Below are 27,689 nucleotides of genomic sequence, written 5' to 3' on the forward strand. Positions count from 1 at the left end.
TGCTGTCAAACTTTGAAAATATTTTTATTTGACATTGATGGTAAAGAAGGCACATTGGATTACACATCCCTTGATATATAAATGATAAGAATGCAAAAGCAAAACCATCTACAGGAAACCCAAAGGCAGTCCAGTATACAAGTATCATCCTGGGGAAAAGCAGCATATCAGGACCTTCCCTCATGCTAACAAGCAGTCAGTCATCCCAAAGAATCCAAGCATTAGCGTTTCCTTTGAAGCTGTTTTTCTGGGTTTCAACCATTAGTTACAAACAGTATCACTTTGAGTGTTTTCACCCGCAGGGGAGAGGAAAAAAACACCACCCACCATAGGACACAGTCAGATTCGGCTTCGGTGCAACATGAGTGTTTGTAGATGTGGCCCCTGAAAATCCCCAGGAGAGAAATTTCATGGCCAGGTCTAGTCAAGAGCATTTAATGAGTTTGACTGATACAGAGTTTACACAGACCATGAGATCTAGAAATCACAGGTCAGCACCAAAGGGCAACACCAGCTACAAAAAGTGGCTTCAGTTCTTTACATGGCTTGTTGTTTCAGCAGTGGAAGAGAAACTACGCAGCAGCTTCTTGCACTGCTAGAATCTCCCTGCTGAAAAGGGTTTTCAGGTTTCCTGATTTTCCAGTTTCCATTTCTTCTTTCGTTCAAGGCACATGTTGTAGAAACCTTTGATCACTGCAGCCTAAAACAAGCGCTCATCCCACCTCCATGACATTGAATAATTTCAGCATACAGCCAAACAATGCGTTGTTGCACTAACTTTTTTCTAACCATCAAAGAATCTCACTGCAAGGAATGCTGCCAGCATCTCCCCCACCCACCTGATAGCAGATAGACATTACAGCTGAAGTCCCAACTTTTCAACTTACAAAAGGCTCAGCACAAAATTGAGGTGCTCTCTGCAAAGACATGGCATTTTCAAGTGCAGCCTTGATAAATATTTGGTTATCTGCTGCTACCTGTGGAAGTGGAGCTCTCCTTTTTAAGGTAGCTTTGAAAAAAAATTTAAAAACAATCCTCTCCTGTGTCTATATTAGGGCTACAAACTACACCCATGTCAAAGTTTTACAGGAAGACTTTTCACCTGATTTCTGTAAAACACGTCTCGTACTCCCTTGCATCTTTATGATCTGGAGCCTGATCTGCCATAAAGACTACTGTATTGTTTAGGGTTTTTTAAAATATTCAATAAGAACAAGGAATAAGCTCTCAACCACAAGCCTCCTTCCTTGCACTTTGCTCCTGCTCCATGCAAGGCCATCTTTCCACACCTCCCACCATGACTGGAGCAGCAAGTCTAGCCAGACAGAGCGTTGAACCAAAGGAAATGAAGAGTTCTCCAACGTGAGACTGAAAAGGCATCTAGTAATTAAAGTCCCTATGCATCCTGTGAGCCACTGCTGGCCTAAGAAGAAATGCACTGTTCCCTGATCCCTGCAGGATCCCACCCCTGCAGTGCAAGGGTTCAGCAAAACCTTCAGGTCTCAAAAAATGTAACAAAAAAACAAACTAAACCAAACAAAGGGAAAAAAAAAAAAAAAAAAAAAAGGCAGTGCTGAAGTTGATCCCCAATACAAGAAGCGTCCCTGATTTTAACAGCCTTCAGCACAGGCCAAGGAAGTGCAAATTGCTGTGGTCAGAGCTGGTGGCAAAGGACTCACCAGAAGGAATTCAGTTCTGAGTTCTGGCGAAGAGCTTTAAATCACTTAAACCAGCTCCCTGGGTGTCAGCGCTTGAGGCTTTCACACACGGCTGGGGGAGGAAAAGCAGGGTTGGTACAGGTGGTGCCCTGGTGCACTGACAGAAAACAGAACTGCAGAATGTGCATGCCCCTCAAGCCTGAGACAATCAGAAGGCAGGTTCCAGATAGAGGACACACATTGCAAACAGGCTTTAGGCAAAGAAAAATCATTTGGATGTCAGCCCTGCTGTGAAAATCTCAGCACCGCAGGAGATTTAATAGACAAATACACAGAGCAAACAAAATACATGGCTTATATATAATGACGCACATAAAAAGCCTACTAGTCTAAAGATAAAGGAGGCTTTGAATCACATCCTGTTACGCTGCACCCTACTTTAATCTGGTATTAAATATACTGCTGATGATACACAAATTACTTTTAAAAGTTATTAAAATGCTACAACAACAAAAGTAATAAAAGATTTCAAGTTTTATGCACAACCTTGCAAGAGAACATTTTGGTTTTAGCTTCAGACAATGCTTAAATGGCGTGGTAACTTCCTACCACTGCTAACAAGTGTTAGCAAATGTTAAGGCCATAATTTATTTGTGCAATTAAATTAATCTTTATTTCATGGGGGGAAAAAAAAAACCCAAAAGACAAATCCACACCACAAACCCCTCTCTGAACTCCTCCATCCCCCCCCCCAAAAATTCCCAGGTCGTGTTGTGCTGAAGCAAATAATCTCTATCATATCCAGAAGTAAGGTTATCTGAAGCCAGCAGTTTTAGAGAGGTCATCTCTATTGCTTCCCACCCTATGCAGGGAGCTTACCCACAAATTCTGGCAAACTGTCTCAACTCACTCAAAGCCTCCTTTGAGATTAAAAGAAATAATGACATTCATTGAATCCAGACTTGATTGTTCAACACCTGCTCTGTACATAGAGGAGATGTTTGTTTTGGTCACTCTGAGAAAAAAAGTTGTATTTTGCTGTCTCCATTAAAAAAAAAAAATCTAATGCAAAGCGTAAACTTGGACAATTTTAGCAGCATTTTACAGTCCTTCATAAAGTAAAATCAGGAATGAATGAAAAAGAATGCCTGCACACACCTCATTCAAAATACCAAATATCATGGGCAGTAACTGTTAATGTAGCACAGTCATAATCAGAAAAATTTGAGTCCAGCAATTAATTCAACACGGGGAGTACTGCAGCAAATAGATCAGATTCAACATTTTCTGGCAAAGTAACTATTTACAACTCGTATGTACACCTTCTGGACTTAGAAAACAACGGAGAGCTAGAAAGTTGTGTGAAGTCAAGTTTAAATTTTTATAATAAAAAAAATTTTAAAAAGCACTTGTCCAACTAATTTGGAGACACTTTGGCATGCCAAAAGAGGCCTTTGTTTGGTTTTTTTTTTTTTTTGGTTCACTGCAGCTTTTATAAAACCAGCACATATAATGCATCAGTGAGGCCAGATATCCTGGGCAATATAGGCAAGTCTTCGGCAAGTCTCTGTGGTGTCTCTGATGTTAGCTATTGGGAGAGCCAATATCCACTGTGATCTTTGTATACAGAGGGTACTTGTCAGTTCTTAAAACCTTGTAGGAGAGTGTATTTAAGCCATCAGAATTCATTGTCTCCCGTGTGTGAGCAATTCGGTCAAACCTGCAGGAGGGAAAGAAAAAAAAGTGGGGGAGAGGGTGGAGACAACAAGGAAAGAAAGGAAAAATGTTTAAAAGATCTGATCTTTGCATGCCTCTCAGGCAGCATCGCAGGTGTTTCAAGAAAAACCTGAGTGTCAGTGCCATAAACTCCCAGATTTGCCCAGCCTGAGCAATGGGCCAGTGCATCCCTATGGGGTCAAATTTTAGCTAGGAAGGAGCAGCCAAGCTTTTAAATCCCACAGGTCCTTTCCCAGCTCTGCAGAGCAGAAAAGAGGTTTACAGAGCAGAGGTTTATACCCCAAAGACAGGCTGGAAACAATTGCTCAGAATCTAATTTTCGGCATTTAAGAAATAAAAAAAAAGACGAGAGGCCTTCATGCCACAGTGCCATGTTGGGGAAAAGGTCTACAAACATAATAAACTGGCAAGGGGAAGGTCCTAGCTTACAGAGCAGGAGCAGAGAGCTCAGTCAGTGAGGACATGGCTGCAGCCTTTCCACACTGGACCTTTGTGCCCAGCAAAGAGAAAGACAAGCAGTCAGAGCAGCAGGGGCAGGAGGCACCCCTACACCTGCTGTGGGCAAGGGCGAGACACACCTCTCGGGGTTGGGCTCATTCTTCCTGTCCCGGGAATGCCGGATCATTCTGCACTTCCCAATGACCGCATCCGGACGGGATATCCCCATGCCTTTAAACACCAGCCTGTAGAAAGCGAGTACATTAAACACCCAAAGGATGTGGGATGCTTTGCCACACCTTCCACAAACAACCATTGGTTTTACCTACTTTGTTGGTTTTTTTTTTGAGGGGGGATGTTACTAAAGCACTTCCAAGCTTGCTGACAGAAGGAAGGAAAGCCAGTCCTTTCCCACAGACACTATCTATTGTGTGCAGGAGAGACCTCCCTCTGCCAACGCCAAGACAGCTCACCACACCCTCACTCACACCTCGTCTCCTCCAAACAACACCCAACACCCACATTGACCCTGGTCCAGGCTGTAGACTCGAATTCGAGTGGGAGTCATCTAGTTTTTAACGCATCTGGACGGGAGCCAGAGGAGCACTAATTTCTTGTGATGTGAAAGCTGCAGCGTTGGGGGAAACCGAGGTGAAAGGCGGTGAAACAGCATAAAGGAGACACATGGTCGGAGTCACAGTGGCCCCAGCTGGGACCTACTGCGTGAGGGGCAGCCCACCTTTGTTTGCATGCTCTCTACAAAGCACCTGCAGAGTTTTTTCATGGATATCAGTGCTGAAAAATACTTGATTTCTTGCTTGCCTCTCCCTTTTCACTTCTTTCTAGCATCTTCTGTTCCTCAAAACCCAAGTGCCCCAAAAAGAAAGGACTGCCACCTTGCTCTGAATGCCCTACTGGAAAGCTGTCCCTTTCTTCTTTTTTTAAAAAAAGTGCAAAACCTCAGGAAGGTACAATCTTTTTTTAAACACCTTTCCTGAAGCCTAGAAGAGCTCAGAAACCCCAGGGAAAAGATCACAGAGTGGTTTTGATACTGAGAAACATAAAGAAGGCCTCCAAATACAAGCCATTCATGATGATTTCTCTCAGTGAATGCTGAGATATGTGAAGCTGTAAGGTAGCATATTCATCCTCGCCCTGGTTTGCCCTTTGAGAACACCTTTGCCCCCTCCTGCACTTCTGAACCTTGCTCAGCTTACTTCCAGTCATGCTCAAATGGCTCACAGCATTATACAGACAGCTTGACAAATGGAACTCTCCTGGGAACAAAGGGATCTGCTACAAGGCTGCAGACCCAAATAAATCTTGCGTTGGGCAAGGTGGGTGAAGCTCTCATCCACCTTCAGCTGCATGTCCTGAATTCTCTTCTTTGAGCCAGTGCTGGGAGACCCAGAAGTACACCTCTTCAGCCAGTGCACTGCTGTGGATCCTGGTGAGGCTATAGGGAGCATGAACAACGGCAGGGGGAGGGGAGAGGGGTGTGACTTTTCCAACTAGAGCCCCTCCCCACTGCACCTTGAGAGCTGAGAAATGGGGTGCCAGCACCAGCAGGAACCTGCTCTCACTGAGCCAGTAGGCTGCCCACACATCACCTTCACCTCCTGCCTGGAGACACCCCATGTTCCCCCACACCCAGGTGAAACCAGCAGGTCTATGTTCATTCTCACCCTGGATGCACCCCAGGGTGCCAAGGAGGAAAAATTCTTTACCTGTTATAAATGTCATCATCTTCACCACCCCAGCCCCAGTAATTGTTTGGGAACCCATTGATCTTTGTGAACTGCTCTTTGCTCAGGGCAGACACACCTCCAAAGTACTGATTGTAAGGCAACCTGGAAGCAGAGAAAAGAGCACATTAGAGGAGAAGAGGTGTTAGCCAAGGGGCAGCCTGTCTGCCTGAGAAGGGCTTGCTGCTGCCCTTCACCCAGCCCACACACAGCTGACTCCCACTGCAAGGCACCTTCCCCCCACAGGCAGCAGCCACGTGCTGTGGTACTCTGGACTCAGCTGAAGGAGAGGGAACTGGTGGGCTCAGTCCCAAATATATCTGAGAAGTATTTGGCAACTGGAAGTAGCTGCAGCCTTTTGCTAAGCAGTACACTGTCCTCAAAGGACAGGCCAAAATGCATATCACCTCACCAAAGGTGACATGAATGCCACAGGAGTGGCAAGAGCTCAGACAGACATTGGATATGCCACAGAGCCTTCTCCTCCTGCAGCTCTACCGCTCACCTCCACACTCCTCAGCACCCCAAAAGGAAGCCTGCAGCCCAAAACAGAGCTGGCAGTGTGACCTTGCACACAGAAAGCCAACCCCATTTCAGCTCCCACCTGAAATGGGACAATTTACCAGGAGACTGGAGACAGATGAAATTCAGACCCAGAGCATAAGGAGAGGGTCCACACAGGGATCACCAGGACATAGTACAGACCTGTCTTTAACAAGCAGAGAAATCCCCAGGGCCACGCATTTCTGTTTTAAGTTTCACCTCCGTGCAAGAAAGAACTGCATCTGCTGCAGTGCCAGTGGCAGTCCTGCTTGGAGCAGGGCTTGGGTCTGGCGTGGAGACATGCAGAGACCCTGCCAACACCACCACTGCTGTAGCTTTAGCACTACTGGCCGCCACAGGGTCATGACCAGCCTTCACTTTATAGGTGAGTTTTAAATTCCTCCTTGGGGATTTGGGACAGGGGGAAAAACCCCCAAACCAACTAAAACTGAAAGGAAAAGCAAGATAGGTTTTTGTTCAGAACAGCTTGCTAAACCTAAATGTAAGCTGCAAGAAGTTTCTCTCTGTGCTGCTCTCATGTACCAGGTCAGGTCTCTCAGCAGCATAAAACCAAACAGGCAAAAAATTTTTTTCTTGCTCTTAAAATAGTGTCTGATGCAGTCTTGTTAAAGCTGCACATAATTCTCGCTGTGTGAGAGTGTCTCACTTTTCAGACTGGGTGGAAACACTAGCTGTCTTCCAGCTTCCAGGCTGAAACACAAGAAGGGATATGTGGGCATCTGCTAAACGAAGGCTGCTTGGCTCTTCCTCACCCTTCGTTTCACCTTCCAAAGCTGTGAATTTTAATAAACTGCTCAGCTGCATTTCTCCTCCTTCCTCCCCTGCAGCCACCCGCTCCCTGCAGGGCCGTGCACGTTAAGACAGGCTTTTGGGAGAGATGCTTTCCCATGCTTTCAGTGGTGGGCGGGGATGTGTAACACTGCGCCTGCCCTGCTAGGCTGGCAGTGCTATTAGGAAACAGATGCCAGTCCAAAAGGCCTCTCACCGAAATCCAAATTTATCCATGGATACAGAGAGGTGCCGTGGCTGGCTGTAACATTTGTAGGTGTTCCTGTCATCCATTGGGATGAGGTCCACATCGCTAAACACAAAGCAATCATAGTCATACTCCTTCAAGGCCTCTGCAAATCCAATATTCAGCAGTTTAGCACGGTTAAATTCTTCTTCTCCATCCTAATATGAAAAAAAATAAAAACAGTTAAGTGACTTGGATTTGACAGTTGACAGCAGCAGTTTTTTACCTGTTGCCAGAGGCCGGTGTTGCTGCAGAGGGCTGACATGCCCTGATGACAGACTGAGCTTGAGCCCAAACACTGCCCTTGAACACCCATGCCATGTTTGCAGCAGACCTCCAGTGACCCCAAATGCTGCCTGTGGGACAATGACACTTGGGACAGCTGCAAACCATGGGGGCAGGAAAAACAGCTGAGGAAAGGCTGGACTCAGCTCAGCTCCCATCTCTTGGTGGGAGTCCCCAGGAGGGCAGGTTTGATACGATGGTAAGCAGTCCCTATGTCCCGCTCCATGCACAGGCATTTAAGGACTGAATTTTCTTATACAGGGCAAGCAGGTGGGGCTTCCTGGAGCGGCAGAGAAAAGCAAAAAGAGGTGAGCTCCTCTGGAAGAAGGGACTCTTGCTACAAAGAGAAACATGGGCAGTGCTTTAACTTACAGCCATGACAAGGACCATGGACCAAAATCCTGCTGTGGCCAGGATGTCAGCACCCTCCTCCTAAGCCCTGCCACAACATGGCTGTGAGACTGTGGCACAGCCACTGCTGAGCAACACACCAGACCTGACATGCAAAGCACGAGATGGCACCAGGAGCCAAGGTCTGATGCTTTGCTGCTCACCTCTGACCCTCTGCCAAGCCATGAACAGGAGCAGGCTGTTCCCTGGGCCCTGGGCAGCAGGTTTGGCACATGGCTGTGACACACAGCCTTGGTTGTGGCATGGCAGGCCAGCACGAGCTGCTTCCTGAAAGGGCTGCAGCTCCAGAGGTGGATGCTGCCGCTGCTGCAGTGGCACATCCCTTTCTTTGGTGCTCTTCCACCACCGTTCATCTGACCTGGGGGCCTTGACAGATGGGGGAAAATGCAATCAGGAAGGCTCTCACCATGATGGGAAAAGAGCTGACACTACAGCAGGGCATATTGATCCCAGGGCAAGCACAGCTAATTAAGGGACTGGCAAAAAGCAGGGCAGGAAAATCTCTACTTTCCTCCCCAAGTAATGAAGCACCTGAGGAGAACCTGTTCGGCCTTTTTCAGGCAAAAACATTTCCAAAGCACATGTGGATTTGAGCACAAGTACATGCTTGCAAATTGCTGAGGACTCTACTTTTTAGCTAAAAGATCGTACCAAAACCCCAAGAATACTGGTGGTTTGAGAGTAAGGATTTCCAGTCGAAGACCCCACTCTGCAGCAGCAGCTTCAAACCCAAACCCTGCACAAGGGATAAGAGCAGGTAGAAAGAAATTCATAGGGCATCACTCAAAGAGACTGAAGGTTTTTGCCAGCATGGAAACCAAGACTGCCAAATCCATTCCACTCTAGGTCCTCCACACTCTCTGAGCAGTGTAAAAACAAAGGACACTGTGCCAGCTGCCCCCCCACCCTGCACTACCCACACCTAACATGGGATGCAAATCAAGGATGGATAAAATACTGTGCCCAAGGAGCAGCAGCTTGAAACACCATACTCTTTGTAACAACTTTATCTGGCTAATAAGCAATCATTTTGGTAACTATTTAATCCAGACTAATTAACAGATCTGCTGCTGAAGAGCCAATGGAGGTTCTTGAAACAGCCCCAAGTATATTCCAGATGAAGGTTTTAAAAGTGCAAGTGTCAAACCAGTTCTCAAAAGCATTCCTCACCTGCCTTGGGCATAAATGACTTCACAGGGAGGAGTAAGCTTTCATGGAAGAGGATCTGAGCAAATTCTCAGCATCCTCACCCAAAACAAAAGGGTTCACACAACAATAAGGTGGTGGGTGGATGATCATCATCATCATACATAAAGTGAGAGCAGTGAAAACTCAAGCACAGAAAATGAAGGCAAGTGGAACAAAGAGGCTGGGGAGAGGAAGCAGCTGAGATCATGAGACTGGAGGGTTTTCTTTCCCCAGCAAAGGCTGCTGCCCAGCCCTGGCTGCCCAGCACTCCTCAGGTCCCACAACACCAGACCCAGGCTTGGCTCCAAGGTTCTGAGGGGGACTCGTCCTAGTGCTGGTGCAAAGTGCAATGTGCTCACATGTCAAAGCAGCTGCTGAGGCCAGTCTAGGAGAGGGGCCTCATTTCATACCCTTTGGCTGCTCTTTTCCTAATGAAATTCAAGGCAAAGGGCACCAATTTTGTTGCCATCAGAGGCTTAGCTGTAATTAAACTGTGCCTTCGGGTAGCCTCTAACTCTTCTGGATGACACATGGGGATAACAGTGCTACAAGGAGCTGTGTTTTTAAACCTCTCCCCAAAAATTCTCAAAGCACAGAGAGTTTTGCATCAAGAGCATGCAGGACCCTTCCTGCCACCTCGCCCACGGGACCCTGGCAGAGCTCACACTGAAGCTCTGTGCATGGAGAGGGACAGGGCACAGGACAAACACTTCATGTCGGCATTGCCACTCTCCTCCCAAATGGCCACACAGCTTCGCATCCAAAAGACAAGGAAGAAGGGAATCACAGCCTATACAAGAAAACAAAGAACCCTCTCCAAGCCATTTTTTACTAACTTTACAGTGAGCATGTAGCTCATGCAGCAAACTTTGCAAGGCTGTTACCAACTGTGACTGCTTGGACTGCAGGAGGCCCGTTTTCTGTCCCAGAAGGTATGTGGAGATTAAACACAATACATTGGAACAAAAAAAAAGACTGACATGAGGTTTTGTTTTTTGCAGAAGATCTGTTTCTCTACCTAAGGCAATGTGAAAGCACTGGCATGCTTGTGGTATCTGAGATTCAAATATCTCTCAAAACTCACATGCATGCTGCAATCTTTGACTGATCCTTTGACATTTTGGAAAAACAACAAAACAGACCAGAGCTGTGAAAACTTCCTTCCAGGTCAGCACAGAGCACAGTACCTGCTGGTGACCCTTGAGAAAGCAGGTAAAGCACAGCTGAAAAAACCTCCATCTCTCACCTCTAGTAGCCTAGTAGCTTGTCATCCCATGAATGCTGCTGTTTGTCACAAAGAAATGGATTAGTTTGGACTTGTTTGGACAGAGGAGCATTATCCTGAAGAGTGAGGCAGCACACAGAGGATTGCTAGTTAGACAATGCAGTCAAGCTCTAGGCATAGCCTCCATGCTCTCCTAGGCTTTCAGACAGAAAACATGTAATCCAAGCACATTTTTGCTATTTTCTTCTTCCTGACAATTTTGTCTCAATGTTCTCTTGTCCTGAAACTTAACCCACATCTGAGTTCAGTGCTGGTGCCCAGCACCTGCTTCTGGCTCTTGAATTAACTCTCTCTGTCACTCCCAGAGAAATTGCCACCTCAGTCCTGCAAGGTCTAGACTGACTCCTGCTTGCACCTGGAGGTGAATGATCAGCCTGAGCAGAACAACATCTAGGCTTTTTTACTTCCCACCCCTTACCTCAGCTGAATCTGATTTGTTCTGCCAAAGGAGGCAGGGCTTATTTCTTTTTAAGTGCTAGACAGAAAAAATGGAGGTTTTTGGAATCATTACTCAAACTAAAGGAGTTGCAAACCAGCAAGAAGCCACATATCCTGACTTTGTTCTGCCTTCCATGTCTATGCAGGAGGCAGCTTTGTGATTCTTCCTGCAGACAGCACAGATGAAATGTGGCTGCATCTCTCTCACCTGAATCCTACGCTCATCAGGTATCATGGAGGTAATGGTGAGGACGTATGTTGTATGTTTCTGGCCAACAAGGAAAGCCATCACCTCCAGCAGGAGTTTCCTAGCTAAGTCAGGGATACACTGAGTTAGCCTGAACTACACATGCAATATCCATGGGGAAGTCCTTCCTCCAGTGGACTTGACCAGGTAGAAAAAAATTTCCAGAGCCGTAGAGAGATATCAGGAGACGCTTTGGCTTTTCTCTGTCACAGAGTGTTTTGAGGCCTCAGCACAATTACACTGGGCAGTGGGAGAGAGCAGCCAGTCGAAACCTGTCTCCCCTGCCACTGCAAGGGTGAGCAGAAGCTGAGCACAATTCCCTTTGCTCACATACCTGATACCCCCTGCAAAGTAACACGAGTAAGAGTGATGCCCCAGCACACACACCCACACACACACACACACACACACCCCCAACACACACACCTCTCTGGAAAACTGCTACCAAGACACAGCAAATAGCAGCAGGGGCCAGTGGAAAATGGTTGAACAACTGCCCAGTTCCCAGGGAACTGGCTAAGCTTCCCCTTTCCCAAACTTTAGTCTGGCTGCATGGGCATTTGCATGGGCTGAAATGCAGCGAGAAGATTAATTTCTAGACCTGAGCATCCGCATGGCAATGGCAGCAGCTGCAGGAGGACACATGGATAACAGTGGGAGTGAGCAAGGCTGAGGGAGACGCTGCAAATTTGTCACTTGTGGGGCATCTATGGGCCCTGGGCAGAGCGTGCCCAGCCATGTGTCCTCATCTCAGATTTACCTGAAAAATCCTCCAACGTGCAGGGTTTGGTTTTTCTAGGGGTGGAGTGTGCAAGGTGAAACATAATACATTATTTTCCACTGGCTCCCGTTACATATCGGACATTTTACAAACATCATCCCCCTGACTTCACCCAAGCCCTACTCAGAGGCATTCAAGCACACAAGAACAGCATGGTGGAGACACAATGGACTCATGACAGAAACACGTTGTGCTGAAAGGAAGAAGTTTGACATTACCAGTGCAGCAGTAGCAGGGCTCAGCGCTCCTCTTTCTTTCTATGAGATGCGGAGCACAGAAGAGCATGTAGGCAGCGTGTAAGAACCAGATCACACAGTAATTCTCCTTGCTTCAGTGATTGCTTTGTTATAGACAGGATTAACAAGTAAAGGTAATATTTCCCCACTAGAAGGGAAAAAAAACAAAAAAAAAAACAAAAAAAAACCAAAAAACAAACAAACAAAAAAAACACCAAAAAAAAAAAAAAGGAGGGCAGATGCAAAGGGAAGGACAGACAAGAAAAAGAGAAAAGCAATTGTCAAGACAGCAGAGAAATAAGACTGTTTTCCTACTGTACTTCTGGAAGAACTAATACATTTTCTGTATCTCTCTCTATTCAGTGTTCCCACTCACTCTTGGGAGATGCATCCAGCAGTTTTACTACCACTGACCACTCCACTTCTAGACATGGCTTATTAGAGGCATGCAGAAGGAGAACGCTTATTTTACAAATCAAGTAGTCTTACATCTACTGCATATGTACCCTGTGTACTGCATTTCACTCTCACTCAAACTATGCCAAAGGGATGCACCCGAGAAAAAACACTTGCTCCAGAAACTTCTGTGAGAGTTAACTGTAAAGGACACAGCCCTAGCACTGGAGAACAGGACCACAGAAGAGGAGTGCCAGCAACACAGGTCAATGCAAGCCAGCATGCACCAGCACAGCAGCAGCAGGGACTCCAACCAGGCTTCAGACACTGCCTGCCTTGAGGGGCACCACACTGTTTTCCTCACCCTGGAACCCCCCCGATGGGGAAGCACCACCCCCGGCTGCACTGCCAGCTCCTCGCAGCGGCGGCGGCTACTCTCCCAGAAGTGATGCCCCTGACCACGGGCAGGCAGCTCTCACAGCTGGCGGGTGCCTACACCTGCCTAGGAAAGCAGCAGCCCCCACCGCAGGACCACTGCTGGATGCCACACCACCCTCCTGCTTCCGAGCTGTGCTGAGAGCAGGGAGGCACCACCTGCACCCCTGACCTGCAGGGTGTATAGCTCAGCCAGCCCCGTGGCACCAGCAGGGCAATCGCTGCATGTGCCCGAAGCACGGAGGGCTGCGGCTGGCCCTGCGCGGCTGCACCGCAGCGGCACCAGCTCTCCTTGCTTTGCATGGGATGGGATTCCTTACAGGGCTCAGTTTTAGGCCACAGCACGCTAGTCCACAAGCTGCGGAAATGCCTTGTGTTCTCAGGCCACAATGCAGTCAGATGCAGACACCCAACCATCTTGGCTGCTGTGCTGGGGAACGAGTGCTAGTTCCCCAGGAATCTCTTTTGTCCTGATCTCTGGTACCCTGGAAATGAGCAAAGCAAGAGAAATTGTAGTAATGGAGTGTCAGTTTCTCTCTCGGGATAAGGCTCCCTGTACTTTCAAGTCTGTGACGAAATTCATCGCTTCGGTGACCATTTTAAATATTCATGGTGTTTGATATGCCCAAACACACCAGCTAATCCAAGCAGAAGTTTAAGGAGTTAACACTTAAAGAAACATGTTATTTCATCTCAGTTCTTACTGAGCTGAGAAAACAGGATGAAAATACATAACCAAAAGAGAAACTGCAGTGAAATTGTCCAGAAGGTGGTCTCTGCTGAGGCTCTCAGAATTGCATCTGCCCTTTCACCCTGCAGCCTGCACAAATGCCTGCACATTTTAAGCCTTTCCAAGGGTGAACAACACTCACTTATTTAAACACCATTATGCTATAAGTTAAGACAGCTTGTCTTGAGTGCATTTTTATGGCTTTCTTTTTTTAAAAGGCAAATTGAAGACCACCAGACAGCAAAAAAAAAAAAAAAAAAAAGCCCCAAAACCAAAAACTCCAATAACTTCATCATGATTGCTTGTTTCTTGTTTATTCCCCTGAAGACAACCACTTACCTGCCCCACTGCCACAGCTTTGTTTTCTCCATCCTGACTCTGTGTGCTAACATGAACAGAAAGTGCTTGATAAAGTGAAATCCTACACATTTACGGCACATATACTACCAAACTAGGCATTAATACCAACTTGTCACCTTAAAAATCTCTGCATGCCATTCCTGCAGCACTTGGGAAAAAAGGACATTTGGAAAGAGATAATTAATTGGCTTGGGCTATCAGGAATTCTTTCCTCCTCACCAAGTGGTTTCTTTAAGCAACTCTTTGACTGAATTGCACCTGAGCAGAAGCGGGGATCTCTGGTTTTCCACCAAAGGCATTGAAGCAAAAGTTTTCTTCCTTTTCTTTTTCTTTTTTTAAGCAACTTATTCCTGCCTGCCAGCCTATTGCTTTTCAAAGAAAAGCAACCATTCCTCTATTTTAAGGGGCACAGGCAGTGTTGTGACAGCTGTGTAAAAGCTTGAATCCAGCATCTTACCTGGTTGATAACATATACTCCATAATCTAGCTGCTGCCTTTGGAGAATTGGGTGCAGGTAATAGAGCCAGTACTTCAGGTGCTCCTCTCGGTTCCTGAACGGTATGATTATTGCTACTTTCTGAAGTGCTATACAGTCCTTCGGAGCAAAACGACCTCCTGCTTTGACCTGTGGGTTTATTCTTGCCACTTCTTCCAGGTTTACATGCTGGGAGAACTCCACACGTAGTGCACCAACTGGAAGAGAGTCATAACACAGAGCAAATTAACACACACAATCTCTTTCTCTGAGCATGCGTCCTTTACACACTTTGGGGTTTTGGTTGGGTTTGGTTTCTCAGAAACAGAGCTTTTGTTCCAAACACAATCCCATCAGTGCTTGGAGATATTGAAGCTTGAACCATCCATATCCAAAGCAACCTCACACTACTAAGTCAGAGCAGACCCACAAACAATGTGTCCTCTTGGTATCAGAGCCCAAAGGAGTCACTAACACTGAGACCCACACATCCTACAGTCTGTGTGGCCAACCAAGAGCTGTGTTCCCTGGCACATGCACCACAAAACCAGCCTGAAGTACTGCCCTCTGGGCTCTCACCTACCTCAGGCAGCCCAAGAGTCAAGTACTTCAAAAATAGTTCTGCTCTCCTACCAACAAAATCACCTAGGACAGTCACATGCAAAGTGAATAAAATCCCCCTCCTGTTTTTCTTTTCTTAGAGATATTTTCAGTGTTATGAAGACATGCCACTTATTTATTAGAAGTTCTGTAATAGAAATGATAAAAAAAACCCCATATCCAGATTTGCATACAGGCTGGCAATTCCTGTAGATGGTTTCAAAGTGGCAGGTTTTGAAACTGTTGAAACAATGTGTCAAACCCAGGTTAAAAGTGAGAAGTCCAGGTGGCACCAGAGAAGCCCTTTCAGAGGCTGGCCCTTCTATTTGCTTCCAGCTGCTCCAGCACCAATGGAATGACTCACCAAGGAAAGGGCCTCTCCTGCTGCCACGTCCTGCTTCCAGCACCAGCCAGTCAACAAACTGCACTTGGCACAAACTCCGCAATGGGGGGAGGGGTTGCTGAGGTCCCCTGGCATAAGGCATAAAGCATCAACCACAAATACCAGTCTGAGGATCACCCCTTAAGGATTTGGCTGCTGTACCCTCCTATTCACACAGCCTCCTCCGTCTGGGTGTGTTTGAGCATCACGAATGCTACCACCTCACATTTGTTGCAGAGACCCCCAGGCGGGGTACCCTGCCCTGGGGCAGCCCCTTGAGAAGGAGCACAAGTGACCTACGGAGCTCAGAAAGGCAGTGGTCATCACAACCAACCTTGTGCATTCCAAAGCATGTGACTACTGAAAAAAGCAGAAATACTTCTCCAGACCCATCTCTGAACCAAACCACAGTTGCTACTAAATAACCGTGGCTCATTCCCTGGTCATTTAGAAGAAGCGACTGCAGTTTGGTTGTGCTGCTGCACTAACCTGTGCTCACTCACACTGGAGAGGACAAGCAGGAGACTGGCCAAGCTGGCAGAGGTACTCGCTGTACATCCAGAGGCAGCAGGGAAGCTTTGCTGCATAGCACCTATGTCGTGGTGGATGCAAAGGGATCTCCTGATCTCTGCATTTTGCGCTGGTTAAATGGGCAAGTTTCCCTCTCATGCGAGGAGAAGGCAGTGATTTCTCAGACTCCAGGGGCACTGGGATCAGTCTGCCCATGCCCAGCATTCCAGCAATTCCCAGCTGCACCGCTGACACCTGTGCCTGGTTCTGCACCCTCTCTGCCCCATGGTACAAGCTGGACCCTGTGGATGCTGCCCTGCAGCTGCAGGGCCAGGACCAAATCCTCTCTGTTCTGAAATCTAAATGTGGCTTGCAGGGAGAGCTCAAAAGGTGCTCTGCAGCAGGAGGAAGAGGCAAAAAATTGGAGGAACTCGGGCAGGAAGGAACACGCAGTGGAATGACTGGGACTGGGGCTCAATGGTGACAGGATCGGGGCCAGGCACCGCCATCCTTGTGCCTGTGGGACAGGAATCTATCAATGAGGCCAGAGGTGGCAGGAGGGGGAGTACATTTCGTGTCTCTGCTGAAAGTGGGGGCTGCTTCCAAACCATGGTGGAAAGCATTTTTCCAGAACAGCCTCTGGCCCCAGCCCACTTCCCCCAGCCGTCCCTGTGCCCATGAGTGTCACCTCCATTAGGAGACTGGCACTCAGAGCTAGGATGCTAGTGCTAATGCTACACTTTAGTGATTTTAAAACAGCAGAGGGCATTGCACCGGGCATGGTTCACCTAACTGGTCAAGGCCAGCAAATGGGATTATGTTGGGCATCTATGCCCGGGGACTTTACTTTCCCATCCTTCTTGCACCTGGTTGCCAGCAGCAGGACCCGCTGGGATGCTGCAGGAAGCAAAGGGGCAGAAGCAACACATCCCCTCAGTGGGCCCTGCCAGCCTAGTCCATTGCCAGGCGCTGGGTGTGGCTGCTGTCCCATCAAACAAGCCTGTTCCTGTTGGGACAAGCTGGGCTCTGTGTTCCCAGTTACTGGACTCTTCTCCCAGATGCTGCTCCCAAGAAGTGACTGTGAGCCCCATCAGACTGGAGAATGCTTTCTGGTTTAACAAACAAAGGTTCTTTTAATGTCTCGAGCCCACTCAGAGTAAGGCAGGAGGAAATGAAAGTCTGCCATTTAGGTGAACTTAGAGAGGAAATCTCCCACTGGTGACTTGTGAGCTCCAGCTGGGCAAGGACAGCCACAAGCATTTGGAACTGCAAACAGCATTTTGCTGGCCAGCATCCAGCAGCCCCCCAAGGCGAAACATAGACCACTCATCCTGCCAGCACTCACTGTTGCTTGCCTTATGGAGACTGGAACATTGGCGAGGAAAAGATGGGAGCAGACAGCATATTCATTGTAAAAAACAGCTGCAGAAGGCAGATTTAACAGTTTCATAGTCTTGAAGGGCTTTGGTGAGAAATGATCTCTGCAGCTTCAGCCTCCTGCTTAATGAAGCAGTTTTAAGGGCAGCACACCTTCTAACAAATCCTGCCCTAAGGGATGCAGCCAACACCCAGGTCAGTGAGAAGACCCCAGGCACCAGTGCCATCCATGTGCAGCAAGGCAGGCACCTCTGAGACAGGCTGGACACAAATCACTCAGTTAATACCTTCACCAAATACAAAACCAGAAAAAAATCTGAACAGGCTGTTTTGAAATACAGAACGACTAAAACAAACTCCACTTCGTAAAGCCACACAAAGCAGCAGCAACATACCACCCACTGCAAATTGACACTTTCATTTCACTTCCCAAGCAGGACAAGGCTAAAGCCAAATCCACAAACACACAGGCTTTCCAACTGGTTAAGAGAGTCACAGTTCCAACTACTAATTTAAATCATTTTCACTGAAATTTGATTACCTGGATAGCAAGCATCCCTAGGGCTGTTGTTTCCCAAGGATGTTGACTCAGGATGCAATCTGCAATGCCAAGAAAATGTGCAAAGTCCACTGCAAGAGCTGTCCCACCTGTCATAACTGTGTCCCTTTCTATGTGTAATAGGTAATCTTCCCAGTTCGATTCGCTCCATGTGAATCTTTTCTGATGCTCTTCAAGCTGACTGCCTGACACAGGAGTCACTGTATACAGAGTCCCTTCTAAAAAGACAGGCATGACAGCGCTGTGCAGACTTGTAACTCTGGTTACCCATGCAGCCTGGCATCTGTAGGCAAATGCCTGTTGGGTCCAGCATCACAAAGCTCCAACACAGCAGCTTCACGAGCCTCCACTGTGTATTTTTTTGCAAAAGAAAACCTCAAAAACATAAATAAGCAACTGTAGGAAGCTTGCAAAAGAACACAAAAGCACAGCATCACATCAGAACATTTCAGAATTTGTAAAAGGAGGCTTTAGCTGGCAGTGGCAGGGTAAGAGAAAGATACACAAAAAAAAAAAGCCACCCCACTCCTGCCCCTCCCCTCTGACCCTCAGAACCATTTCTGCTCACAGGGAAGGTGCACAGGAAAAGCCAGGGGCCATCACAAACCGGAAGCAGCTTCTCGCACAAAGCAAAAAGTGAGGCAGCTTTTTGCACAAAACAAAAAGTGATGCAGCTTTTTGCACAAAACAAAAAGCAGAGGCAGGTCAGCGCTGGAGCCCCAGGAGCCTGTCCCAGAGTGCCAGCAATTTTCCCATCCCAACTTCCCCATGGCCATGCCTATCACAACACCTAAACCTCCTGCCATCAGAGGCTGCCAGCACACAGCCTTCCTGGTGCTCATCCTGCTGAGCCAAAATGAGAGGACCCTCACACAAGCAGCCCAGAATCCACTCAGCCTGATGTTATAATAAATCTAGAGACTGCTCTAGCCTCCCTAGACCAAAGGGAGTGATCTAGGGAGGCTCCAAGGAACACTTTCCCTATACTAGAAGTGTTGGGAGAACTCAGGAAGCAATGCCTCGCAGTGTACTCGTGCATCCCAACAGGGGCTGCAAACAGGATGACACCACACTCCATCCAAGAAGGTGGGAACAGGTGATACAAAACAGGGCTGCTGCCACAAAGGGCAGCCCTGGGGGACTCAGGCAGGAGAGACTGGGGGGAACCCTATTCTTCAGGAAGGCAGTGCAGCCCTGGGAGAAGGAAATAGAAGGGAGGGAAACTAGTCTCTTGGACAAGCTTGAAGAGTGATCCAGCCATCTGAATCACCCTCCCGAGGGCTACACTGGGAAAACGAGCAAAATCCACCTGCATGCTTTAAGCCAGGCATCAATCTGACATTTAGTTTAGTGAAAATGAAAGCAAAAACAGATAGCAGCAGCTGGAAAAAGGCTCTCCCCGAACAGAGCCAAAAAGAACATTTCCATCACCCTGGCTGAGAGCTGGGCATTGCTATCCATCCACTGAGCCACACTCAGACAATCTTCATGCGTAAGGAAAGCTGGAAAATAGAAGCAGAGCTCGCAAGAGAGAAAAAAAACAAACAACCCTCTCTTTGCAGGGGCCCAACAGAAAAGGGAAGGAAGGGCCCATCAGCCACACCAAGCCTGCCTTGGCTGGGAAAAACAATATCAGCTCCACCCCAAACAATGTGAGAGCAAGTTTCCCACCCCAGGCTGTGAAGCAGGGCTGGACCCCAGCCCCACATGGCAGCTCCAGGGCAGGCAGGCAGCTGCATCACACAGTTCGTCAAAGCAGTAATTTTCTCTTAAGGTAATTAAAATAATTTCCCATCAGCTAAACTTCAGACCTGTGCCAGCAGCTTTTCAGATGGCACCAGACAGACTCAAGTCATGGCTCAGGCCCACGGTGGGGGAACAGGGCAGCCCCCATGTCCCTTGCCCACCTGGGTCTCCCAAGCAGCCACATCTTGGCATGCAACTCACGGGTCAAAGTGGCCAACTGGCTGCCAGCCCCTGCCTCTTGCTGCCTGCAGCCATTGCTCCCCTAGGAATGTTTAAAGAAAAAACTCCTTCGGTCTTTCTAGAAATATCCTAGTCACACAAAAAAAAAAAAAAAACAACAAAACAAAACAACAACAACAAAAAAAAAACAAACAAACAAACAAACAAAAAAAAAACCCAAAACAAAAAAAAACCCAAAAAAAACCCCAAAAACCTGCCCTCCCAAAGGCTGGGATACATTTCATTTGGCTGATCTACACTTGTGAAGTTGCATACCCCCACAGATGTTAGCTACACCAAGGCAATGAAACATGGGCTCATCTCCTGTCCTGGGCAGGCTTGCACATGGTCTGGCATCTGCAACTGTGGACCCCAAAGGAAAACAGGCTGAAAAAAATGAGGATGCATCACATGTGCTGGCAACATTGGGTCTGCCTGATGAACTTGGCAACTACAGCCAGAGAAAAAAATTTCTTAACCCAATCCCCAGCACTGACAGTAGCATGCAGCATCTTTAGAACAAAATAAAGAAAAGGGTAGACGGTCTTGTTGCTGGAGGGTACTTCTGGGAGAGAAGCAAAGTCTTCCCTGGTGGCTCAAATCCAGTGCACGCTCACTGAGGTGGCTTTGAACTGTCTCCCTTTGAGCCAGGCAATCTGCATGTTATTAGCTCTTCCCACCAACCACAAAATTAAATTCCAGGCTCTCTTAACAGCAAACTACAAACAAACAAAGAAACATGGATCAGAAGAAGGCTGAGCAGCCATCAGCCACAAACACCCCACTATGCAGCAGGATAGGATGTGTGGACAGGAGCCTTCCCAGGTCGAGTGGCATCTCAGACACGTCTCTGCCAGTGGCAGCCCCAAGTCATCAGGCAATCTCTGCAGCCCCTCTCCCATGCCCCATCCCATCCTGCCCGTGGCATGTGCACCTGGATTCCAGCACTGCCCCAGGGCTGGGGTGCACTCCCCAGAGAGGTGGGGGAGCGCCAGGTGCCAGTGGGGTGGGTGGAGGTGTGTCTGTCTGGCTGAAACTCTGCAAGGGCTTGTGCACCCCAAAAGTATGGATTGCTGCTGGCATCAGGGAGCGCAGGAGGTGAAGACAGCAGGAGGGCATTGCATGCCTGGAGAGACGGCTGCTGCTTCGTGGGCTGCCCTGGAGCACAAAGGTTCGGGGAGCCCATCCCAAAAAGGCCTTTACAGGCCACTTCCAGATTCAGCAGGACAGGTTTGCAGGTAACTTGTCTCTTTGCCCTCAAAGCAAATCCAGTGACACCACAGCTGGGGGAGGTGACAAAAGCAAATCTCTTTCAGACAAACATATGCAAAAGCTTGAGGACTGCCCCAGCTCCCTGCAGTTCAGCAGCAGCTGGAAGCCTGCTGGAAAGGCTGTTTGCCATGCCTCTGGTCATGGCCACTCCTCAGTGAAATTAGCACCTGCACTGTAAATGCAGTCCACACCTGGCTCACCAGGCACCTGTCCTTGTAGGCAGGGGCTGCACAAAAACACCCACTGATCCAGTGGGGACAGGCTGAGCAACAAGACCTTCTCCAGCCCAGAGAAATAGGAGCAAGCTGAACATTGACACTGCTCCATCCACATGCCCCAACACACCAAACCTTTGGCCCCCTCACTGCAGTATTGCTGTGGACTGCCTGGGTTTGTCCCCAAAACCAAATCCCCCTTCTGCCCTGCATAGGAGGGTGTGCAGGAGGGAGTGGAGCAGTGTCTGGCTGGAGAGTAGAGTCCACTGATGAGGAAAGGAGGCGAGCTGTGGAGCCCTGCACCTCCTGCTTGTATGTGAGGCCATCAGACCTAGAGCACCTCCCTACTGAGGACTGTGCGCCTCCAGCACCCTGCCCTTTGGGGTGAGGATGGCCCTCAAGACAGGGACAATGTTCCTTATCTGCTGAATTAAATCAGAGTAAGATGCTCCATACCAGAGGAAGAAAGTGAAAGAGCTTAACTGAACTCTGCGTCCAAGTGCTGTTTTGGAAGCTGCAAGTTATCTGTCTCTTTCCAAACACAAACTTGGCCCAATCTCCAAAGAAACTAGCTATTGCTTCAGATCAATGCTGGCAGAGAAATAAGCACGTTATAAAACACTACATGCATGAGACAGAAAACTTTCCTTTTCTTCTCTGTTGTGCTTTGTCCCTGAAACAGCTGCTCTCCAGCACAGCACAGTACCTTTCCAAGTTACTTTGCGAGCCTAATTAACACTCCTTGACCTCCACTTTGACCAGATAAGAGGATGCTAATGATATTTTCCTCACAGAAGCTGCTCCCTGCCTGCCAAGGAAGCCTGTGCTTCAGAGGTATGATGTGCTACCAGCCACACAGATAGATAGCTGTGGAGTTGTCGGTGGTGTTGCCAGGATCACACATCTGCTCCCTGCCAAACATCTTAAGCATATTCTCTGGAGAAGTTTAACAGTTTCTCAAACCCTCTTTTGAAGCCAAGAAAGCTTAAATTTGAGCAAACCGACTCACATGTTATCTCCCCCCTCTCCCTGCTCTCTCCATGCTCTTCTCTGAGTTTCTGTTTTACTTTTTTAAAAGAAGGCAGTAGATGGACACAACACAACCCCAGCTTGTGCCTGTGAGAAAAGCAATGCCTCCAGCACCCAGGCAGGCAAGAAGGAGCAGGGACTTTCTATATAGAAAAGGTTAAAAAAGGCAGGTCCATGTGAGAAAGGAAAGGGAGATGCTACATGCAAAGCAAATGTTATCTCCACTGCCTGGTATTGCAAGTGACTCCAGAGATTCAGAGGCCTCCAATTCCTGGGGCAGAAACCCCCCACAGCAAGATGAGAACCTTTGACTGCAGGTAGGCAATGTGACAGGATGCCCAGACCCTAGGCAGGCCAAACCTACCAAATCCCTTCAGCACTGTCAGCACTAGAAGTCTTCCCAAAAGAAGAAGTGGTGAGTTTAGCATCTCTTAGGTTTTCACCCTCTTGCCCCTATTTTGTCCTGGATTCTGCCAGCAGTAAAACAGCTTCTACCTTTGCCCACAAAATGTCCACATGTACAGGGCCTCAAACTATATTATTTATGAATTCCATCTCAGGCAGCACATAACCTCTAAACACTTCTGTAATACAGACCATAAGCATCACTGCTGATTTTAAAGGCTACCTCAAAGCATCAGAAAACCCTTATCACTTACCTTCAGCACCAACAGTTTAGAGCACCTGCTTGTACTGACACACAGGCAACAGAAGCAGTGCAGTGAGCAAACAGCCTGTGTCCTCTCCTCCCTGTGTGACAGCTGTCCAAAGGAGTTTTTTTCTTTCAATCCTTGCTTTTTTAAAACATGCCTCACTAACATGGAAGTGGGAAGCACCAGTTTATATCCAGAACTCTTTGACATATTGGAGAAACAGTTCTTTTCCTTGTAAGCCCAAGTTCCCCAAGCACAAGGACTTAGGAGTGCTGGCTGACAAGAGGCTGGATATGACCCAGCCATGGGCACTCCTAGCCCAGAGAGCCAAATGTGTCCTGGGCTGCATCCAAAGCAGCATGGGCAGCAGGGGAGGGAGGGGATTCTGCCCCTCTGCTCTGCTCTGGTCAGAGCCCACCTGGAACCCTGCATCCAGCTCTGGGGTCCCAGCACAGGGAGGTCACAGAAGTGCTGGAGTGAGTCCAGATGATTAGAAGGGTGGAGCACTTTCCCTATGAAGACAGGCTGAGAGAGTTGGGATTGTTCAGCTGGAAAGGACAAGGCTCTAGGGAGAAAACAAAGCTGGAGAGGGACTTTTGACAAGATAGTGACAGGACAAGGGGCAATGGCTTTTAAGTGCAGCAGGTTTAGATCAGACGTTAGGAAAAAATTCTTTACTGTCAGAGTGGTGAGGTACTGGAACAGGTTGCCAAGGCAAGTTTTGGATGCCCCATTTCTGGAAGTGTTTGTCCGAGGCCAAGTTGGATGGGTCTCTGAATGACTTGGTGTAGGTAAAGGAGTGTATGCCCACACCAGGGAGTCAGGATTAAATGATCTTTAAGGTCCCTTCCAATCCAATCCAATCCAATCCAATCCAATCCAATCCAATCCAATCCAATCCAATCCAATCCAATCCAATCCAATCCAATCCAATCCATTCTATGGTATCCCAGGAAAAAGCTGTTTTTAAACCTTAGTGAAAATGAGTACCTCTCTAGTGGTTTGTCCTTTGGACAATTCACTGGTTCATACATTAACCTACCCTCTTGTTTTGTGAATATATGTTTATTACTAGTGTACAGAGTTATCAATTTTCTAATTTTATATCTGGGCATGAAAAGCTGTTAAGAAAGACATATGGCTGCAATATTTACCACACCCGGGTGAACACCTTCCCAGAAGATGCTCATGGCAAAAATGGCAAGAGCGCATCTTTTATGTTTGCCATCCCAGCCACACCTGGTGTCCAAATGGGGGTTAGAATTGGCTAAGGACACAGCTGTACTCTAAAATAACCTCCATAAATACACGCACTCACCTGGGCAGGACTTGAAAATTACATCCCTGAAACATAGATAAGCCTGTCTATGAAATTCTGCTTTACAGACTTCTACTGCATTACAATGAGCTCATTTGGAAAGGGATCTTTCAGCCGAAGAATTTGACCCCTTGTGCATACCCTCCTTAAACCAGGAGGCGTGTAACTACCCCAACACCAAAATACAAAAACCTCATGGAAATAGTAGAACACATTTGACTGGTTTGAAAGTGCTTAGGCCAACACTATTTCTAGAGAGCAAATTTTTATTAAAAAAAACCCAACCAAAACCAATACCACAATACTGTACTGCATCTCTTAAAGAATGCAACAATTTGGAGAATGGACACCTGCAGGAAAAACCAGGATTTACTTGCTTTTGGGCTTCTCAGAGAAACCAGAATTTCTCGGAATTCTTGAGATTTTACTGCAGCAAGCAGGTTCTGCTTCCTGATACCCCATTTAAGATACTCATTAGCATGCAGCTCTAAACTGGAGCATAACTCCAAAATGCTTATATTACCTTGCATTAGAGAATTGCATAGCCTTTAAGGACTTTCAGCTCGAAGCTGAATTATAGAATTACCCCAGTCCTGATTTATTCTTTTAAATTACAAATAATAGCAAGTGAACCATAAAAGCACATTTAAAATTTGGCAGCTTCTTATAAGAGATTAAATCTCATTCAGCTAATGTATTTGTTGCAGAGCCAGACAGCAGGGATTGTAAACTACTCTCTAAAGACTGCTAGGAAGAAAACTGTGGGCCTCTGAAATGAGTACCTGGCTATTTTACCATTCAAAAAGCCTGAGAGTTCAGTCACACATATCCTGTGTGAGTCATCACATGCTTCCCAACAACGATGGGGGAGGGGCAGGCAGGAAATTAAAAAACCCAGAATCATGTATGTTAAAATAAATTTTGGGTTGTTGAGGAAATGGAGCTTTTGGAGCTACCTGTTCCCCTCAGAGCACTTCCCCATGCTTTTAGGAATACAGGAATCACAGGATGATTCCTGCTTTTTATGTTCATATTGATAAGTGAGTTTTGAGCTCAAAAAGGACATTTCTGAGTTCTGGGTGGGAAAATTACATGTCAGAAGTGCCCACAAAGTGCATACCCTCTATTCCTCATGGTGGCCTTAGAGACATATGAGATGCTGATCAGGGCAGACTCAGCTCTGACCAACGTGAGAGGCACAATACAATTGTTTAACAAATCCTGTTTGCTACCAAAATCTGAAAAGAACAGAGGAAAAAAAAAAAAGAACAAACAGCTTCTCACCTACATGCTGGCTATATATCTTGACACCGTGATGGTGCCAGGCTGCATGTGACTGTACCACCCCAAAAATACTCTTCAGTATTTGTGGGGTGGTGCAGTCACATGTAGCCTGGCACCATCATGGTGTCAAGATTTATAGCACATCATGGCATCAAGATTTATAGTAACACAGCTAGAAAACATTTGCCTACTCTATCCTAAAGAGCTACCTCTTCTGTGGTCCTGTAGCTCTCTTGACCATCTGTAACCACTGCCAGTAGCTTCATTTGGCCTTTGGCAGATTTAGTGAACGGCACAGAAGATGTTACAAAGATGATTTGAAACATCTTAAATGATCCTTCAGCAACTAACTCCAATAACACTTTGAATCTTGGAGTCACTAAGCATTTCTCTAAATTCCAGGCATTTCCAAAGCACATGACTGACTCCTGACAGGATCAGACTAAGTGGAGACCATTCAAAGCAAAGCCATATTCATAAAGGGTTCCCACATCCACTCTCTGAGGACAGGCTTGCACGGCCACTTTCAACATAAGTGATGTAGGGAAAAAAGCAAAAGATACGAATCAAAAACAACAAAACAAAACACAGGACAGTTTCTTTTAGTGACCTCAAAACCACCTTCCTAAAATAACAAAACAGTCATTTGTAATTCAGATGCATTGATCCATAAAGAGCTGACCAGCAAGCACCAGGAGAAACCATGATTTTTTTTGTCCTTTCCGTAAAAGGAAAACCACAGGTAGCTTCTCTGAAGACTCTTCCCCTGATGCGATCTCTGGTAACAGAGGTACCTTATGCTGAAATGGCACACTTGGTGGATGAGGGAGATTACCCCCAGGCTCAAGGGCCCAAGGTGTGGCCAGGCCACTGTCATTTTGAGATGCCAGCAAGCCATGGTAACCTTCAGCACAAGAGTGTCTGTTCAAGGAGCAGCAGTTACAAGCAACAAGTTGGGTGGGAGAGCCTTTTAAAGGTACGAAAAAATCTGAAATTCCCTTTGTCCCCAACTCTTGTGACAAAGCCAGCAGATCAAAACACCTCCAGGTCATCACATTGTGAAAATGAGACCACCAGCAGGCTGCAAACCCGCCGAGATGCTGCCAGCATGCCAGCACCCAAGCGGTCGTGGAAAAAGCCTATGGGGAGCAAAGCTCCAGTGCAGATAAAACATACGCCAGGCTGCCACGTATCACGGTACTGCATCACAGGACCAAATATGTCCAGGGGAAAGCGCCGCTGGGATACATAACAACTGTACTCATGACCCTGCCTCACAGCTCGTTTTAAACCCGTGTCGCTCATTCAGCAGGTCCGCGGATAGAGAAAGGCTGCGAAAAGCCTCCACAGCGCAAAAACCCTCCTGACCTTGGCATTGCGCAAGAGCAGCAGTTTGGGTAGAGTTCCGAGAGGAAATTACCCAACTCCGACGACAGCCAGAAACAAACCTAGCCGGGCGGGGTGGGAGCGCTTCCCGAGAGCGAAGGGGCTCCGCTCGCCGCTGCCGTGCCTGCGGAAGCATCCGCGCCGCGCTCCCCTGCGCACCGGCTCCCCGGGGATTCTCCCACAATCCCCCTCCGCCGGCGGCACACTCGAGAGCGGCCCCGCCGCTGTCACACCGCGCCCGCTCCGCGGGGAGAGGTGCCCACGGGCGCACCGGGACCCGGCGGCGGCCGCCCGCGCCTCCTCCCCCGCGGCCCGGGCGGCGTCGGGCACCCCCGGGCGGCGGGACCCCTGCCCGTCCCCCCGAAACCTTGCCGGGACGGCACTCACCGAGCAGCGGGGAGGGCTCGGGGCAGGGGCCCGGCGGTAGCTCGGCGGGCGGGGATCGGACCCGGGCGGCGGGCGGCGACGGGCGGGAGAGCGGCAGCGAGAGGTTGGCGGGCGGCGGGCGGCGCGGCGGCGGCTCGGGGCTACCAGGCGGCCCCAGGGCGCTGCCCGCCAGGTAGTAGAGCAGCGTGGCCGAGAGGTGGAGGGCACAGAAGGCGACGAGGAGGCGGCAGGCCCGCTGCAGCGAGGTGCCGGGCAGCGACGGCTCCTTCATGCCGCTGCGCTGGCGGGGAGCGCCGCCCGCCCCGCGCCGCTCCGCCGACGGGGGACG

At 48.1% G+C, this 27,689-nt stretch overlaps 1 protein-coding gene across 1 annotated transcript; it reads right to left on the bottom strand.

The window, feature by feature from the left end:
• Positions 1-27,689, bottom strand: B4GALT1 (beta-1,4-galactosyltransferase 1). The gene is made up of 6 exons (XM_030237054.2): positions 27,362-27,689; positions 14,407-14,642; positions 7,128-7,315; positions 5,561-5,683; positions 3,974-4,078; positions 1-3,378 (listed from the first exon to the last, which is right to left on the bottom strand). The coding sequence occupies exons 1-6, from the start codon at positions 27,630-27,632 to the stop codon at positions 3,243-3,245; spliced, it is 1,059 nt and encodes a 352-aa protein (XP_030092914.1). The 5' UTR covers positions 27,633-27,689; the 3' UTR covers positions 1-3,242.

Source organism: Serinus canaria, chromosome Z (assembly GCF_022539315.1).
Source record: "Serinus canaria isolate serCan28SL12 chromosome Z, serCan2020, whole genome shotgun sequence".
NCBI lineage: Eukaryota > Metazoa > Chordata > Aves > Passeriformes > Fringillidae > Serinus > Serinus canaria.

Excerpts from the sequence above, each read along its gene's own strand:
- B4GALT1 (XM_030237054.2), bottom strand. The coding sequence starts at position 27,632 with ATGAAGGAGCCGTCGCTGCCCGGCACCTCGCTGCAGCGGGCCTGCCGC. Across the intron at positions 14,643-27,361 it reads CGAGCCCTCCCCGCTGCTCG|TTGGTGCACTACGTGTGGAG; the intron begins GTGAGTGCCGTC and ends ACTCTCTTCCAG. Across the intron at positions 3,379-3,973 it reads AATGAGCCCAACCCCGAGAG|GTTTGACCGAATTGCTCACA; the intron begins GTGTGTCTCGCC and ends TCCCTCCTGCAG.